The sequence below is a fragment of the Saccoglossus kowalevskii genome, chromosome 9 (genome assembly GCF_978046115.1).
Source record: "Saccoglossus kowalevskii chromosome 9, keSacKowa6.1, whole genome shotgun sequence".
Classification (NCBI taxonomy): domain Eukaryota; kingdom Metazoa; phylum Hemichordata; class Enteropneusta; family Harrimaniidae; genus Saccoglossus; species Saccoglossus kowalevskii.
This window is the reverse complement of record NC_140649.1, coordinates 39,237,362-39,255,861: the sequence shown is the minus strand read 5'-3', so window position 1 is coordinate 39,255,861 and position 18,500 is coordinate 39,237,362. Positions and strand designations below refer to the sequence as shown.

The 18,500-nt window shown below is 38.8% G+C and overlaps 1 protein-coding gene across 2 annotated transcripts in view; it reads right to left on the bottom strand.

The window, feature by feature from the left end:
• LOC100378590 (tubulin polyglutamylase TTLL7-like) overlaps positions 1 to 18,500 on the bottom strand; it is a 68,131-nt gene that overhangs the window by 7,512 nt on the left and 42,119 nt on the right. For both annotated transcript variants that reach the window (XM_085503509.1, XM_085503510.1), the window contains exons 8-13: positions 10,432 to 10,648; positions 4,350 to 4,514; positions 3,722 to 3,880; positions 3,351 to 3,539; positions 2,739 to 2,996; positions 1,854 to 2,201 (exon numbers count right to left, since the gene is read on the bottom strand). In XM_085503509.1, the coding sequence (XP_085359635.1) occupies positions 1,854 to 2,201; positions 2,739 to 2,996; positions 3,351 to 3,539; positions 3,722 to 3,880; positions 4,350 to 4,514; positions 10,432 to 10,648 (1,336 nt within the window). The remainder of the gene's footprint in view (positions 1 to 1,853; positions 2,202 to 2,738; positions 2,997 to 3,350; positions 3,540 to 3,721; positions 3,881 to 4,349; positions 4,515 to 10,431; positions 10,649 to 18,500) is intronic.

Genomic DNA, 18,500 nt, shown 5'->3' with positions numbered 1-18,500 from the left:
GGGGTTCAGGAATGGCTGGATTGTGATGAATTTTAAGCATAAATAGAATCTTGAAATTAACAGATGTGCGCATATATCCCAAAATGTATGAAGTTGAATGTGATCGACACAGGCATGCTCAAGATAAACTAACATACACAACATGACGATTGTAATAGCTCCACTGTTTCTGACGAGCACAGTCATGATGAAGTCAATAAACATAATAGTAGAGAAACAAATAACCATGTCTTTGTTTACATTTTATTTAATAGTTTTGGATTCATCATTTCGATGTATCTGAATTAGTATCTAAAACTTATCTAATCTAATAGAGGTGCAACCAAGATACATACACCAAATATCAAATCATTGAGCTAGCAAGAAGTCAAATAGCATTTTGACCAAAAATGACAAAAACATTTGTTGAAATTACAAAATTTATGATATCATCACAAAATATATTAAAATCAAATTGAGGTCCACCCAAAATACACATATACCAAGTATAAAAGCAATTGGAGTAGTGGCCAGCCAGCATTTTCACCCAAAATGACAAAAATATTCACTTAAATTGAAGAATTCAAAAGATTTTTAGAAAATGTTCAAATCTAATAGAGATCCACCCAAGGTACATGTACATATATATACCAAGTATCAAACTAATCTGAGTAAAGGTTTTTGAGAAGAAGTTGATAAGAACATTTTAAACAAAAATTACAAATATATTCGTTAAAAATATCACCACAAAATGATCAAATCTTTTAGAGGTCCACCCAAGGAGCATATGTAACAAGTAAAAAAGCAAATAGAGTTAGCTGTTTTCAAGTAGAAGTTGTTTAAGGTAGAAGCCTACTCATAAATGCAAATACCCAAAATATATTCATTTGGCAATAAATCATACTCCCAGGCAATATTATTGATTTAAAGAAAAGTGGGGTCACCAGCCTAAGTTTCGAGAAAATGATGATTCAATTTCAGTGGATAGTATCCATTTTGTCAGTATTATAACGCTTTTATCGTAGGCTCTTATGGCAGAGATATTATCACATATTTCAAATTATATGGTTAAATAGGCTGAAAAATCATGGGGTACTTTTTGTTGTCCTGAATTATTTAAAAAATTCAGGTTTTAAAAAAGTGTCAAGAAATGTAATTCTTCCTTGTATTCTATGGAATTGTTCTAAGTTTTTTCAATATAGGTTACCGTAACACACGCAAGAATGCTATTACATGGTGCCATGGGGCAAAAGTCATGTGATTTATTATTAAATTCTCAAATATTTTGAATAGGCTTAATAGACAAGCAGCCTGTCGGCTGAGATAGCTCCGCTGTTAGCAATGCACATGGCAATTAAAGAACAGAAGATATCATTAGAAAATGAACAAATCTGAGAGAGGTTCACATGTAGTACCTACATTGTATATGTATAATATATCAAAGCAATTGGACTTGCGGTTTTTAACAAGAAGTTGAAAATATCACTTTTTACCAAAAATGACAAAAATATTCACCAAAATTAGAGAATTGAAGATATCATCATGAAATGAACAAATCTGAGAGGGGTCTACCCAAGGTACATATACACCAAGTATCAAAGCATTCACGCTTGTAGTCGAAAAAGTAAAACATTGACACAGACGACGACGGACAATCACTCATATGATAAGCTCCACTCGACAATGTCGACAGCGGAGCTAAAAAGATGATGTGGGACAATGACAACGACAATCACATATACCAACAGCTCCAACTGCCTGACAACAGAACTAAAAGAATTCCATAATTTCAGTATTAAAAAGTTCATTTTCACCCAAACTTATTCAGAACAGACTTTTTATCAAAGTAGCCAATCACAGAATGTATAACGTACCACAACAGGATTGAGAGATCCAACAGATGTTATGTGATTTGTGGATGACAACGGCCTGGTAAGTGACCTTGATCTTGGACCTGAATAAGGCCTTGTTGATGGTCTCTGTGCAGAGAGTGGTCGTGTATGTCTACTCATAGCTCCATGTGAGCGAGACGGTGTTCTGCCATTACGCAAATCATCAACAGGTGACTCTGGTGGTGTTAGTTCAGACATTTCATTGTTCATGGAATCTGCCGCACTTGGCATGGAAGAGAGAGGCTTGGGTCCCCGTGGTACTAATTTGCCGTCTCGGTAGTCTGTGCCGTCCAGCTCACATTGCTGTAACATATCCAGGATTTCATCCTCCTGTCAAAGATCAGTAAAGGTCATGTTGTCATATGTCCATATTAGGGTATTACTGCTTTCTATTATATAGAATATGCATCATTTGGTGATGGTACTGTTGACCAAGCATTACTGTAAACACATCATTTTGCATTTATTTTTTACATGTCAGTGAAAATGACAGTTATTATGATTAATATTGGCCGTTGTCTAAAGTTGACATCCTATATACATTCTATGTAGTATTTGCTGTATTAGTAACACATGTGCTACATAAAGTAAAAGTGTGCCTATGGTCAAAATAACTATTTTAATGATTGTGTATACAGCCCAATACAATGTTTGATTTATCTGCACTTCTATTGGAGATGCGCCTTTAATAATGCAAATTAGGTATGCATTATTGACAAATCAAACTATGATTAGACAACACACAATTAGTTTGCACTTGTTTGTTTGTGAACACATGTGAATATTGAATTGTTCTACAGTATTGGATGTACTCAGATGTGTTCAATAATGATAAACTCCCCACAAGAAGTAAGATACCATACTCACCCGGAGTTGACGAAAAGCTCTTGTAACTTCTTTCTGCAATGAAGCCGCTCTACCAGAGAGAAACAGCTGAAAAGCGTCTGCTAATAACCCAGTATATCGCTCAATAGTAAATTTATCTGTGGGTGGAAAAACTCGTCGAAATCTTCCCATATTGCGATTTTCGTACTCCTCACGAGCATTCTCTCGTCTTACTTGCGCAAGCCTCTCTTTCAATTCATCTCGCCGTTTTTCTACTATCACTCTTTTCTTATCAAGGTCCTGTTTAAACATGAGATGACAGACCAAGAGAAAAGGTCATTTACTAGAAGTGTCTTTTGGATTATTGAAGCCAAACTAGGGAGTTTTAGTATAAAAGTGACCACCTATATGTTCCTACCAGAACAGTTCAATCACATTATTATTATAAACAAATTAGCTATTGTACTTGGAATAATACTGACCATATTTTAAATATTTAGGTTACACAATTCATTTTGTATGTCTCTTTCAAACTCTCATCTACAAATATGATACTTGAAATTTCATATTAATTTGGGCTGATTAAACCTCACATCGTTTGCATGGAACCAATACAAAAAATAATAAAGTGTGATTATTGTTACAACAACTTACTGTCAACTCTGTTTCTGATCGCCGTGTTGGCCTTAGCAACCGTTTTTGTGATTCTAGTTTCTGTGCAGCCAATCCTCTCCGTCTATCTGATGGTTTGATATTGAGTAACCGTAACGTGTCTTCCAACAAACCGCCTTTGATCTCTTGGTCTATCTTCTGATCCGTACCAAAACTTGGAGATCGATTGATCTGTTAAATACAGTGTTGGTATCACATGGCAATGTTATCACATGACCAGGGATTATTTTTGCAGATAACGGGAAAAAAACAACAAATTCAAATCATAAAACCATGACTTGATATCCACAAATCATACTTGAAAAGCTGATGTTTTACAATATCTCTGTATACCACTTAATGTTTATACTTGCCTCTAGCAGCCATGGTTTAAGTTTACGATCCAACAATATATCAAACCCTAATATTTCAAAACAGACACTGTCACTGCCGGGAGGCTGACCAGGACGACACATACGATATGCATGAAGTACATGTGGTTCTGCTACAACCATCGTTTTTATAATAACATCCTGTCAGCAATAAGGAATAAATGGTGTGAAAAGTTAATCTATTCATTGTCAAATTTGATAAAATTACAGTAAAAACAAGCAAGATTATCCATGAGATTGCTATGGATGTAGATTACAACAGCTGATTACCTACTTGGCTTCAAAATATTTCAGTTGACTTTGTCTACAGTCCTGACATAGAAATAATAATATATCTAGACTGTAGACAAAGTCTGCAGGTAATGGACAATATTTTAGATAATCAGTTATTTTAATCATAAAACATCCAGAGCAATCTTGGTGGTTTTGACTGTAATGGTTTGTTCACACAACCTTGGAATGAGACATTCTAGTGCAATTTTACTTCAAACTAAATCTCAAAAACTAACTCTTCAAAGCACGGTTTGTCAAAGAATTGGTGACAACACCTTTTTAAATAATAACAAAAATTTCCAGGCAGAGAATAAAATAAGATAAATTTACTCCTCACAGCAATACTTTTCCAAAGTGCTGCTACATCAAAGTCATTCTTTCTCAGAAAGTCATTCAGAAATTTGATGGATCTTTTGCTTCCGCTGTCGACATCATCTGTTTTTTCAAAATTGTCACTCTTCTTATTGACTGAGTAGTTGGTTAAATGCATGAAAAGTTGGTCCTGAAAATGAACAATTATAGAGTTATTGTAAGAATATTGCCCTCTACAGTCCAGTTTTCAGATTACCGGTTTCAGAACAAATCTCAGTCTACCTGAGCTATTTGAACTTAAAAAACAAATGCATGTTAATATGTGTGAAATGATGTAGATATGAAACAGCATCCTTTGATACAAAATGTACGTCAGCCGGTCATTTTAAATTTGATCTGAAGAACAAAATGACTTTCATCAGGGTCTCATAATGACAATGTCCAGGATCTGGTTTTGGAATGTCAGAAATGGTTGATTTTGATGAATTTTTAACAATTAGCCATCTACAATCAAAATAATACATGTATATGTGTGTGATATTCAAACTTGATATATACATCGTATTTCATATCAGTCAAGGTACATGTATGTCAGAGATATCATGGCTCCAGAACAGCATTCAGTAAAACAAAATACAGCCACCAGTTGACCATTAAAATCTTATGGATTTATGCTATGAGTTTTTAATATTCTTTTTATTATTGGTTGTTATTTTTTCAGTTTCTTTAAGTATTATTACATACATTTTATTTTGTATTATTTTAACTATTGCCCCATGCTTTCATGATTAACAACACTTTTAAAAAACTGTCAGCAAATGAATAATAAAATATAATTAAGTACAAAAATGGACACCATTCGGCCATCTTGAATCAGATTGTGAAATGAATAGATGTGCATATATATCCCAAGATGTATGATGTATGTGTGAAGTTTGAAAGTGATTGGGCCAGACACAACATCAAAACAGTTGATGAAACAAATGACAATGTAACATATTTGCTCAATTATAGATGCTCTTTCAGTAGAGCTGATACAATTGCTTAGTTGATAAGATAAGTCTGTAGTCTGAATACTGCACTGCAGTGTTGTCTAAAGCAATGCAGTAATATATAATGAATATATTCAATTATGAATCTACTTAAATCCACATTTACATTAACTCTTTAATTAATACACTGAGGTGGAAGATATTCACTAGGTTTACATCCATGTTTACATTGACTCTTTAATTAATACACTGAGGTGGAAGATATTCACTAGGTTTACATCCATGTTTACATTAACTCTTTAATTAATACACTGAGGTGGAAGATATTCACTAGGTTTACATCCATGTTTACATTAACTCTTTAATTAATACACTGAGGTGGAAGATATTCACTAGGTTTACATCCATGTTTACATTAACTCTTTAATTAATACACTGAGGTGGAAGATATTCACTAGGTTTACATCCATGTTTACATTAACTCTTTAATTAATACACTGAGGTGGAAGATATTCACTAGGTTTACATCCATGTTTACATTGACTCTTTAATTAATACACTGAGGTGGAAGATATTCACTAGGTTTACATCCATGTTTACATTAACTCTTTAATTAATACACTGAGGTGGAAGACATTCACTAGGTTTACATCCATGTTTACATTGACTCTTTAATTAATACACTGAGGTGGAAGATATTCACTAGGTTTACATCCATGTTTACATTGACTCTTTAATTAATACACTGAGGTGGAAGATATTCACTAGGTTTACATCTGCGTTTACATTGACTCTTTAATTAATACACTGAGGTGGAAGTCATTCACTAGGTTTACATCCATGTTTACATTAACTCTTTAATTAATACACTGAGGTGGAAGACATTCACTAGGTTTACATCCATGTTTACATTGACTCTTTAATTAATACACTGAGGTGGAAGATATTCACTAGGTTTGCATCCATGTTTACATTGACTCTTTAATTAATACACTGAGGTGGAAGACATTCACTAGGTTTACATCTGAGTTTACATTGACTCTTTAATTAATACACTGAGGTGGAAGTCATTCACTAGGTTTACATCCATGTTTACATTAACTCTTTAATTAATACACTGAGGTGGAAGACATTCACTAGGTTTACATCCATGTTTACATTGACTCTAATTAATACACTGAGGTGGAAGATATTCACTAGGTTTGCATCCATGTTTACATTGACTCTTTAATTAATACACTGAGGTGGAAGACATTCACTAGGTTTACATCCATGTTTACATTGACTCTAATTAATACACTGAGGTGGAAGATATTCACTAGGTTTGCATCCATGTTTACATTGACTCTTTAATTAATACACTGAGGTGGAAGACATTCACTAGATTTACATCCATGTTTACATTGACTCTTTAATTAATACACTGAGGTGGAAGACATTCACTAGGTTTACATCCATGTTTACATTGACTCTAATTAATACACTGAGGTGGAAGATATTCACTAGGTTTGCATCCATGTTTACATTGACTCTTTAATTAATACACTGAGGTGGAAGACATTCACTAGGTTTACATCTGCGTTTACATTGTCTCTTTAATTAATACACTGAGGTGGAAGATATTCACTAGGTTTACATCCATGTTTACATTAACTCTTTAATTAATACACTGAGGTGGAAGATATTCACTAGGTTTACATCCATGTTTACATTGACTCTTTAATTAATACACTGAGGTGGAAGATATTCACTAGGTTTACATCCATGTTTACATTAACTCTTTAATTAATACACTGAGGTGGAAGACATTCACTAGGTTTACATCCATGTTTACATTGACTCTTTAATTAATACACTGAGGTGGAAGATATTCACTAGGTTTACATCCATGTTTACATTGACTCTTTAATTAATACACTGAGGTGGAAGATATTCACTAGGTTTACATCTGCGTTTACATTGACTCTTTAATTAATACACTGAGGTGGAAGTCATTCACTAGGTTTACATCCATGTTTACATTAACTCTTTAATTAATACACTGAGGTGGAAGACATTCACTAGGTTTACATCCATGTTTACATTGACTCTTTAATTAATACACTGAGGTGGAAGATATTCACTAGGTTTGCATCCATGTTTACATTGACTCTTTAATTAATACACTGAGGTGGAAGACATTCACTAGGTTTACATCTGAGTTTACATTGACTCTTTAATTAATACACTGAGGTGGAAGTCATTCACTAGGTTTACATCCATGTTTACATTAACTCTTTAATTAATACACTGAGGTGGAAGACATTCACTAGGTTTACATCCATGTTTACATTGACTCTAATTAATACACTGAGGTGGAAGATATTCACTAGGTTTGCATCCATGTTTACATTGACTCTTTAATTAATACACTGAGGTGGAAGACATTCACTAGGTTTACATCCATGTTTACATTGACTCTAATTAATACACTGAGGTGGAAGATATTCACTAGGTTTGCATCCATGTTTACATTGACTCTTTAATTAATACACTGAGGTGGAAGACATTCACTAGATTTACATCCATGTTTACATTGACTCTTTAATTAATACACTGAGGTGGAAGACATTCACTAGGTTTACATCCATGTTTACATTGACTCTAATTAATACACTGAGGTGGAAGATATTCACTAGGTTTGCATCCATGTTTACATTGACTCTTTAATTAATACACTGAGGTGGAAGACATTCACTAGGTTTACATCTGCGTTTACATTGTCTCTTTAATTAATACACTGAGGTGGAAGTCATTCACTAGGTTTACATCCATGTTTACATTAACTCTTTAATTAATACACTGAGGTGGAAGACATTCACTAGGTTTACATCCATGTTTACATTGACTCTTTAATTAATACACTGAGGTGGAAGATATTCACTAGGTTTGCATCCATGTTTACATTGACTCTTTAATTAATACACTGAGGTGGAAGACATTCACTAGGTTTACATCTGCGTTTACATTGACTCTTTAATTAATACACTGAGGTGGAAGTCATTCACTAGGTTTACATCCATGTTTACATTGACTCTTTAATTAATACACTGAGGTGGAAGACATTCACTAGGTTTACATCCATGTTTACATTGACTCTTTAATTAATACACTGAGGTGGAAGACATTCACTAGGTTTACATCCATGTTTACATTGACTCTTTAATTAATACACTGAGGTGGAAGACATTCACTAGGTTTACATCCGCGTTTACATTGACTCTTTAATTAATACACTGAGGTGGAAGTCATTCACTAGGTTTACAACCATGTTTACATTGACTCTTTAATTAATACACAGAAGTGGAAGATATTCACTAGGTTTACATCCATGTTTACATTAACTCTTTAATTAATACACTGAGGTGGAAGACATTCACTAGGTTTGCATCCATGTTTACATTAACTCTTTAATTAATACACTGAGGTGGAAGACATTCACTAGGTTTACATCCATGTTTACATTGACTCTTTAATTAATACACTGAGGTGGAAGATATTCACTAGGTTTACATCCATGTTTACATTGACTCTTTAATTAATACACTGAGGTGGAAGATATTCACTAGGTTTACACAGCAGCATTTTATCGGATTGAATCTCCAACTTATTAAATTATCTCGTGTACATTTATCTGCAGTGGGTAAACTCAGTTCTCATTAAACTCAGTTCGTTGAGAGTCGAACAGAAAAGCTCCCTCAATCACTTGATAACCAATATATTCTCAATATCCAGGAATTTGTTTTGAATCTAGATGGCAACACCTTCCGAATACCGTCCCGATTCTTGGATTTATTGTCACGTTTTTTTGTTTTTAAGCTTAGACATGTCACTATTTGCTTTTCTTATCTGTTTTTTGTGTACATTGTATTTATTATCATCCATTCTAATGGATATTACTGATTAAATAAATAAACTCAGTGAGCTTGTCATTCAAGAATACGATTGCGAGTGATGATTTTGCTGTCTGGTACATATTCTTGTTTCTGTACACACATATGTTAGGGCGACAGAGAAGACGAGACAGGATGGGTACATTCAGAGAAGACGAGACAGGATGGGTACATTCAGAGAAGACGAGACAGGATGGGTACATTCAGAGAAGACGAGACAGGATGGGTACATTCGGAGAAGAGGAGACAGGATGGGTACATTCAGAGAAGACGAGACAGGATGGGTACATTCAGAGAAGACGAGACAGGATGGGTACATTCGGAGAAGACGAGACAGGATGGGTACATTCAGAGAAGACGAGACAGGATGGGTACATTCAGAGAAGACGAGACAGGATGGGTACATTCAGAGAAGACGAGACAGGATGGGTACATTCGGAGAAGACGAGACAGGATGGGTACATTCGGAGAAGACGAGACAGGATGGGTACATTCAGAGAAGATGAGACATGATGGGTACATTCAGAGAAGACGAGACAGGATGGGTACATTCAGAGAAGACGAGACAGGATGGGTACATTTGGAGAAGACGAGACAGGATGGGTACATTCGGAGAAGACGAGACAGGATGGGTACATTCGGAGAAGACAAGTAAGAATACAGCAAACAATTTGTCCCAAACAACAATTTTTGTGATGATAGGTACTGCAATTCATTCATCTGCAGTTCTCGCACAGATATTACAAATGATATCAAGTCCTGAGATGCCGTGATTTGATTGTAATTTGAGTAAGGCAATAAAATGCGTGATTTCAATCAGATCTGAGCTTAAACCCAAGATTTATTTGGGCACAATGGCTCTGACAAAAAGTGGCTGTGTTGTGTATTGTGAGTTTTTTCAAAAAAACACCTCCCACAGAGATTAAGAACGCCATTATACATCAAACATTGTGATTTCCGAAGAGACATAAATCAATCAATGCTTCTAAGTGTCACAAGCAACTAAAGAAGGTAACCCTGTCATGGCAATCTGCTATTTTTACACTTGTTGACTTTTAACAGACTGATTTGTGAGAAAATACACGATTTGATCAATGGTGTAATCCTTGCCTGGGTGTTGCTGGGAATGGGGCTGGGGGTAGTCCAAATTATTTTCCCTTCTACTAGGTGAAGACTAACTCACCACATTTGACTCGGTCGGGTGACAATATTTCTCTGTACTCAACCTCACCAATCCATCATTGTATAAGAATATCCTAAGTGGGTCACATGACGTAACAAGTACATACACACGTAGATCAAACTTATAACCGTCAATTAGAAAAGGTTTGTCTAAATACTCCTGTATTATCATATGGTCATGTTGTGGTATCTTCTCACCATTCCTGAAAATTGAAATTCTAGAAGAAAAAATAAAAATAAATTAATTTTTGTATTTTCAAGGTTGATCAAATTATGCACAAGACAAGAACACAAAGTAGTGCAGTGCAGCTAAACAGAACACAAAAGATGTAGTGCAGTGCAGCTAAACAAAACACAAAAGATGTAGTGCAGTGCAGCTAAACAGAACACAAAAGGTGTAGTGCAGTGCAGCTAAACAGAACACAAAAGGTGTAGTGCAGTGCAGCTAAACAGAACACAAAAGGTGTAGTGCAGTGCAGCTAAACTGAACACAAAAGGTGTAGTGCAGTGCAGCTAAACAGAACACAAAAGGTGTAGTGCAGTGCAGCTAAACAGAACACAAAAGGTGTAGTGCAGTGCAGCTAAACAGAACACAACAGGTGTAGTGCAGTGCAGCTAAACAGAACACAAAAGGTGTAGTGCAGTGCAGCTAAACAGAACACAAAAGGTGTAGTGCAGTGCAGCTAAACAGAACACAAAAGATGTAGTGCAGTGCAGCTAAACAGAACACAAAAGGTGTAGTGCAGTGCAGCTAAACTGAACACAAAAGGTGTAGTGCAGTGCAGCTAAACAGAACACAAAAGGTGTAGTGCAGTGCAGCTAAACAGAACACAAAAGGTGTAGTGCAGTGCAGCTAAACAGAACACAAAAGGTGTAGTGCAGTGCAGCTAAACAGAACACAACAGGTGTAGTGCAGTGCAGCTAAGCAGAACACAAAAGGTGTAGAGCAGTGCAGCTAAACAGAACACAAAAGGTGTAGTGCAGTGCAGCTAAACAGAACACAAAAGGTGTAGTGCAGTGCAGCTAAACAGAACACAAAAGGTGTAGTGCAGTGCAGCTAAACAGAACACAACAGGTGTAGTGCAGTGCAGCTAAACAGAACACAAAAGGTGTAGTGCAGTGCAGCTAAACAGAACACAAAAGGTGTAGTGCAGTGCAGCTAAACAGAACACAAAAGGTGTAGTGCAGTGCAGCTAAACAGAACACAAAAGGTGTAGTGCAGTGCAGCTAAACAGAACACAACAGGTGTAGTGCAGTGCAGCTAAACAGAACACAAAAGGTGTAGTGCAGTGCAGCTAAACAGAACACAAAAGGTGTAGTGCAGTGCAGCTAAACAGAACACAAAAGGTGTAGTGCAGTGCAGCTAAACAGAACACAAAAGGTGTAGTGCAGTGCAGCTAAGTAGAACACAAAAGGAGTAGTGCAGTGCAGCTAAACAGAACACAAAAGGTGTAGTGCAGTGCAGCTAAACAGAACACAAAAGGTGTAGTGCAGTGCAGCTAAACAGAACACAAAAGGTGTAGTGCAGTGCAGCTAAACAGAACACAAAAGGTGTAGTGCAGTGCAGCTAAACAGAACACAAAAGGAGTAGTGCAGTGCAGCTAAACAGAACACAAAAGGTGTAGTGCAGTGCAGCTAAACAGAACACAACAGGTGTAGTGCAGTGCAGCTAAGCAGAACACAAAAGGTGTAGAGCAGTGCAGCTAAACAGAACACAAAAGGTGTAGTGCAGTGCAGCTAAACAGAACACAAAAGGTGTAGTGCAGTGCAGCTAAACAGAACACAACAGGTGTAGTGCAGTGCAGCTAAACAGAACACAAAAGGTGTAGTGCAGTGCAGCTAAGTAGAACACAAAAGGTGCAGTGCAGCTAAGCAGAGCACAAAAGGTGTAGTGCAGTGCAGCTAAACAGAACACAAAAGGTGTAGTGCAGTGCAGCTAAACAGAACACAAAAGGTGTAGTGCAGTGCAGCTAAGTAGAACACAAAAGGAGTAGTGCAGTGCAGCTAAACAGAACACAAAAGGTGTAGTGCAGTGCAGCTAAACAGAACACAAAAGGTGTAGTGCAGTGCAGCTAAACAGAACACAAAAGGTATAGTGCAGTGCAGCTAAGCTGAACACAAAAGGAGTAGTGCAGTGCAGCTAAGTAGAACACAAAAGGAGTAGTGCAGTGCAGCTAAACAGAACACAAAAGGTGTAGTGCAGTGCAGCTAAGTAGAACACAAAAGGAGTAGTGCAGTGCAGCTAAACAGAACACAAAAGGTGTAGTGCAGTGCAGCTAAACAGAACACAAAAGGTATAGTGCAGTGCAGCTAAGCTGAACACAAAAGGAGTAGTGCAGTGCAGCTAAACAAAACACAAAAGATGTAGTGCAGTGCAGCTAAGCAGAACACAAAAGGTGTAGTGCAGTGCAGCTAAACAGAACACAAAAGGTGTAGTGCAGTGCAGCTAAGCAGAACACAAAAGGTGTAGTGCAGTGCAGCTAAACAGAACACAAAAGGTGTAGTGCAGTGCAGCTAAACAGAACACAAAAGGTGTAGTGCAGTGCAGCTAAACAGAACACAAAAGGTGTAGTGCAGTGCAGCTAAGTAGAACACAAAAGGAGTAGTGCAGTGCAGCTAAACAGAACACAAAAGGTGTAGTGCAGTGCAGCTAAACAGAACACAAAAGGTGTAGTGCAGTGCAGCTAAACAGAACACAAAAGGTGTAGTGCAGTGCAGCTAAACAGAACACAAAAGGTATAGTGCAGTGCAGCTAAGCTGAACACAAAAGGTGTAGTGCAGTGCAGCTAAGTAGAACACAAAAGGAGTAGTGCAGTGCAGCTAAACAGAACACAAAAGGTGTAGTGCAGTGCAGCTAAGTAGAACACAAAAGGAGTAGTGCAGTGCAGCTAAACAGAACACAAAAGGTGTAGTGCAGTGCAGCTAAACAGAACACAAAAGGTATAGTGCAGTGCAGCTAAGCTGAACACAAAAGGAGTAGTGCAGTGCAGCTAAACAGAACACAAAAGGTGTAATGCAGTGCAGCTAAACAGAACACAAAAGGTGTAGTGCAGTGCAGCTAAACAGAACACAAAAGGTGTAATGCAGTGCAGCTAAACAGAACACAAAAGGTGTAGTGCAGTGCAGCTAAACAGAACACAAAAGGTGTAATGCAGTGCAGCTAAGCAGAACACAAAAGGTGTAGTGCAGTTAAGCAGAGCACAAAAGGTGTAGTGCAGTGCAGCTAAACAGAACACAAAAGGTGTAATGCAGTGCAGCTAAACAGAACACAAAAGGTGTAGTGCAGTGCAGCTAAACAGAACACAAAAGGTGTAGTGCAGTGCAGCTAAACAGAACACAAAAGGTGTAGTGCAGTGCAGCTAAACAGAACACAACAGGTGTAGTGCAGTGCAGCTAAGCTGAACACAAAAGGAGTAGTGCAGTGCAGCTAAACAGAACACAAAAGGTGTAGTGCAGTGCAGCTAAACAGAACACAAAAGGTGTAGTGCAGTGCAGCTAAACAGAACACAAAAGGTGTAGAGCAGTGCAGCTAAGCAGAACACAAAAGGTGAAGTGCAGTGCAGTGCAGCTAAACAGAACACAAAAGGTGTAGTGCAGTGCAGCTAAACAGAACACAAAAGGTGTAGTGCAGTGCAGCTAAACAGAACACAAAAGGTGTAGTGCAGTGCAGCTAAACAGAACACAAAAGGTGTAGTGCAGTGCAGCTAAACAGAACACAACAGGTGTAGTGCAGTGCAGCTAAACAGAACACAAAAGGTGTAGTGCAGTGCAGCTAAACAGAACACAAAAGGTGTAGTGCAGTGCAGCTAAACAGAACACAAAAGGTGTAGTGCAGTGCAGCTAAACAGAACACAAAAGGTGTAGTGCAGTGCAGCTAAGTAGAACACAAAAGGAGTAGTGCAGTGCAGCTAAACAGAACACAAAAGGTGTAGTGCAGTGCAGCTAAATAGAACACAAAAGGTGTAGTGCAGTGCAGCTAAACAGAACACAAAAGGTGTAGTGCAGTGCAGCTAAACAGAACACAAAAGGTGTAGTGCAGTGCAGCTAAACAGAACACAAAAGGAGTAGTGCAGTGCAGCTAAACAGAACACAAAAGGTGTAGTGCAGTGCAGCTAAACAGAACACAACAGGTGTAGTGCAGTGCAGCTAAGCAGAACACAAAAGGTGTAGAGCAGTGCAGCTAAACAGAACACAAAAGGTGTAGTGCAGTGCAGCTAAACAGAACACAAAAGGTGTAGTGCAGTGCAGCTAAACAGAACACAACAGGTGTAGTGCAGTGCAGCTAAACAGAACACAAAAGGTGTAGTGCAGTGCAGCTAAGTAGAACACAAAAGGTGCAGTGCAGCTAAGCAGAGCACAAAAGGTGTAGTGCAGTGCAGCTAAACAGAACACAAAAGGTGTAGTGCAGTGCAGCTAAACAGAACACAAAAGGTGTAGTGCAGTGCAGCTAAGTAGAACACAAAAGGAGTAGTGCAGTGCAGCTAAACAGAACACAAAAGGTGTAGTGCAGTGCAGCTAAACAGAACACAAAAGGTGTAGTGCAGTGCAGCTAAACAGAACACAAAAGGTATAGTGCAGTGCAGCTAAGCTGAACACAAAAGGAGTAGTGCAGTGCAGCTAAGTAGAACACAAAAGGAGTAGTGCAGTGCAGCTAAACAGAACACAAAAGGTGTAGTGCAGTGCAGCTAAGTAGAACACAAAAGGAGTAGTGCAGTGCAGCTAAACAGAACACAAAAGGTGTAGTGCAGTGCAGCTAAACAGAACACAAAAGGTATAGTGCAGTGCAGCTAAGCTGAACACAAAAGGAGTAGTGCAGTGCAGCTAAACAAAACACAAAAGATGTAGTGCAGTGCAGCTAAGCAGAACACAAAAGGTGTAGTGCAGTGCAGCTAAACAGAACACAAAAGGTGTAGTGCAGTGCAGCTAAGCAGAACACAAAAGGTGTAGTGCAGTGCAGCTAAACAGAACACAAAAGGTGTAGTGCAGTGCAGCTAAACAGAACACAAAAGGTGTAGTGCAGTGCAGCTAAACAGAACACAAAAGGTGTAGTGCAGTGCAGCTAAGTAGAACACAAAAGGAGTAGTGCAGTGCAGCTAAACAGAACACAAAAGGTGTAGTGCAGTGCAGCTAAACAGAACACAAAAGGTGTAGTGCAGTGCAGCTAAACAGAACACAAAAGGTGTAGTGCAGTGCAGCTAAACAGAACACAAAAGGTATAGTGCAGTGCAGCTAAGCTGAACACAAAAGGTGTAGTGCAGTGCAGCTAAGTAGAACACAAAAGGAGTAGTGCAGTGCAGCTAAACAGAACACAAAAGGTGTAGTGCAGTGCAGCTAAGTAGAACACAAAAGGAGTAGTGCAGTGCAGCTAAACAGAACACAAAAGGTGTAGTGCAGTGCAGCTAAACAGAACACAAAAGGTATAGTGCAGTGCAGCTAAGCTGAACACAAAAGGAGTAGTGCAGTGCAGCTAAACAGAACACAAAAGGTGTAATGCAGTGCAGCTAAACAGAACACAAAAGGTGTAGTGCAGTGCAGCTAAACAGAACACAAAAGGTGTAATGCAGTGCAGCTAAACAGAACACAAAAGGTGTAGTGCAGTGCAGCTAAACAGAACACAAAAGGTGTAATGCAGTGCAGCTAAGCAGAACACAAAAGGTGTAGTGCAGTTAAGCAGAGCACAAAAGGTGTAGTGCAGTGCAGCTAAACAGAACACAAAAGGTGTAATGCAGTGCAGCTAAACAGAACACAAAAGGTGTAGTGCAGTGCAGCTAAACAGAACACAAAAGGTGTAGTGCAGTGCAGCTAAACAGAACACAAAAGGTGTAGTGCAGTGCAGCTAAACAGAACACAACAGGTGTAGTGCAGTGCAGCTAAGCTGAACACAAAAGGAGTAGTGCAGTGCAGCTAAACAGAACACAAAAGGTGTAGTGCAGTGCAGCTAAACAGAACACAAAAGGTGTAGTGCAGTGCAGCTAAACAGAACACAAAAGGTGTAGAGCAGTGCAGCTAAGCAGAACACAAAAGGTGAAGTGCAGTGCAGTGCAGCTAAACAGAACACAAAAGGTGTAGTGCAGTGCAGCTAAACAGAACACAAAAGGTGTAGTGCAGTGCAGCTAAACAGAACACAAAAGGTGTAGTGCAGTGCAGCTAAACAGAACACAAAAGGTGTAGTGCAGGTGCAGCTAAACAGAACACAAAAGGTGCAGTGCAGTTAAGCAGAACACAAAAGGTGCAGTGCAGTTAAGCAGAGCACAAAAGGTGTGGTGCAGTTAAGCAGAGCACAAAAGGTGTAGTGCAGTTAAGCAGAGCACAAAAGGTGTAGTGCAGTGCAGCTAAGCAGAACACAAAAGGTGTAGTGCAGTACAGCTAAGCAGAACACAAAAGGTGTAGTGCAGTGCAGCTAAGCAGAACACGAAAGGTGTAGTGCAGTGCAGCTAAACAGAACACAAAAGGTGTAGTGCAGTGCAGCTAAGCAGAACACAAAAGGTGTAGTGCAGTGCAGCTAAACAGAACACAAAAGGTGTAGTGCAGTGCAGCTAAACAGAACACAAAAGGTGTAGTGCAGTGCAACTAAACAGAACACAACAGGTGTAGTGCAGTGCAGCTAAGCAGAACACAAAAGGTGTAGTGCAGTGCAGCTAAGCAGAAAACAAAAGGTGTAGTGCAGTGCAGCTAAACAGAACACAAAAGGTGCAGTGCAGTTAAACAGAACACAAAAGGTGCAGTGCAGTTAAGCAGAGCACAAAAGGTGCAGTGCAGTGCAGCTAAACAGAACACAAAAGGTGTAGTGCAGTGCAGCTAAGCAGAACACAAAAGGTGTAGTGCAGTACAGCTAAGCAGAACACAAAAGGTGTAGTGCAGTGCAGCTAAACAGAACACAAAAGGTGTAGTGCAGTGCAGCTAAGCAGAACACAAAAGGTGTAGTGCAGTACAGCTAAGCAGAACACAAAAGGTGTAGTGCAGTGCAGCTAAACAGAACACAAAAGGTATAGTGCAGTGCAGCTAAGCAGAACACAAAAGGTGTGGTGTAGTGCAGTGCAGCTAAGCTGAAAACAAAAGGTGTAGTGCAGTGCAGCTAAACAGAACACAAAAGGTGCAGTGCAGCTAAGCAGAACACAAAAGGTGTAGTGCAGTGCAGCTAAACAGAACACAAAGGGTGTAGTGCAGTGCAGCTAAACAGAACACAAAGGGTGTAGTGCAGTGCAGCTAAACAGAACACAAAAGGTGTAGTGCAGTGCAGCTAAGCAGAACACAAAAGGTGCAGTGCAGCTAAGCAGAACACAAAAGGTGCAGTGCAGCTAAACAGAACACAAAGGGTGTAGTGCAGTGCAGCTAAACAGAACACAAAAGGTGTAGTGCAGTGCAGCTAAGCAGAACACAAAAGGTGCAGTGCAGCTAAGCAGAGCACAAAAGGTGAAGTGCAGTGCAGCTAAACAGAACACAAAAGGTGTAATGCAGTGCAGCTAAGCAGAACACAAAAGGTGTAGTGCAGTGCAGCTAAGCAGAACACAAAAGGAGTAGTGCAGTGCAGCTAAGCAGAACACAAAAGAAGTAGTGCAGTGCAGTTAAGCAGAACACAAAAGAAGTAGTGCAGTGCAGCTAAGCAGAACACAAAAGAAGTAGTGCAGTGCAGCTAAGCAGAACACAAAGGAAGTAGTGCAGTGCAGCTAAGCAGAACACAAAAGGTGTAGTGCAGTGCAGCTAAGCAGAACACAAAAGAAGTAGTGCAGTGCAGCTAAGTAGAACACAAAAGGTGTAGTGCAGTGCAGCTACGTAGAACACAAAAGGTGTAGTGCAGTGCAGCTAAACAGAACACAAAAGGTGTAGTGCAGTGCAGTTAAGTAGAACACAAAAGGTGTTGTGCAGTGCAGCTAAGCAGAGCACAAAAGGTGTAGTGCAGTGCAGCTAAGTAGAACACAAAAGGTGTAGTGCAGTGCAGCTAAGCAGAACACAAAAGGTGTAGTGCAGCTAAGCAGAGCACAAAAGGTGTAGTGCAGTGCAGCTAAGCAGAACACAAAAGGAGTAGTGAAGTGCAGCTAAGCAGAACACAAAAGGTGTAGTGCAGTGCAA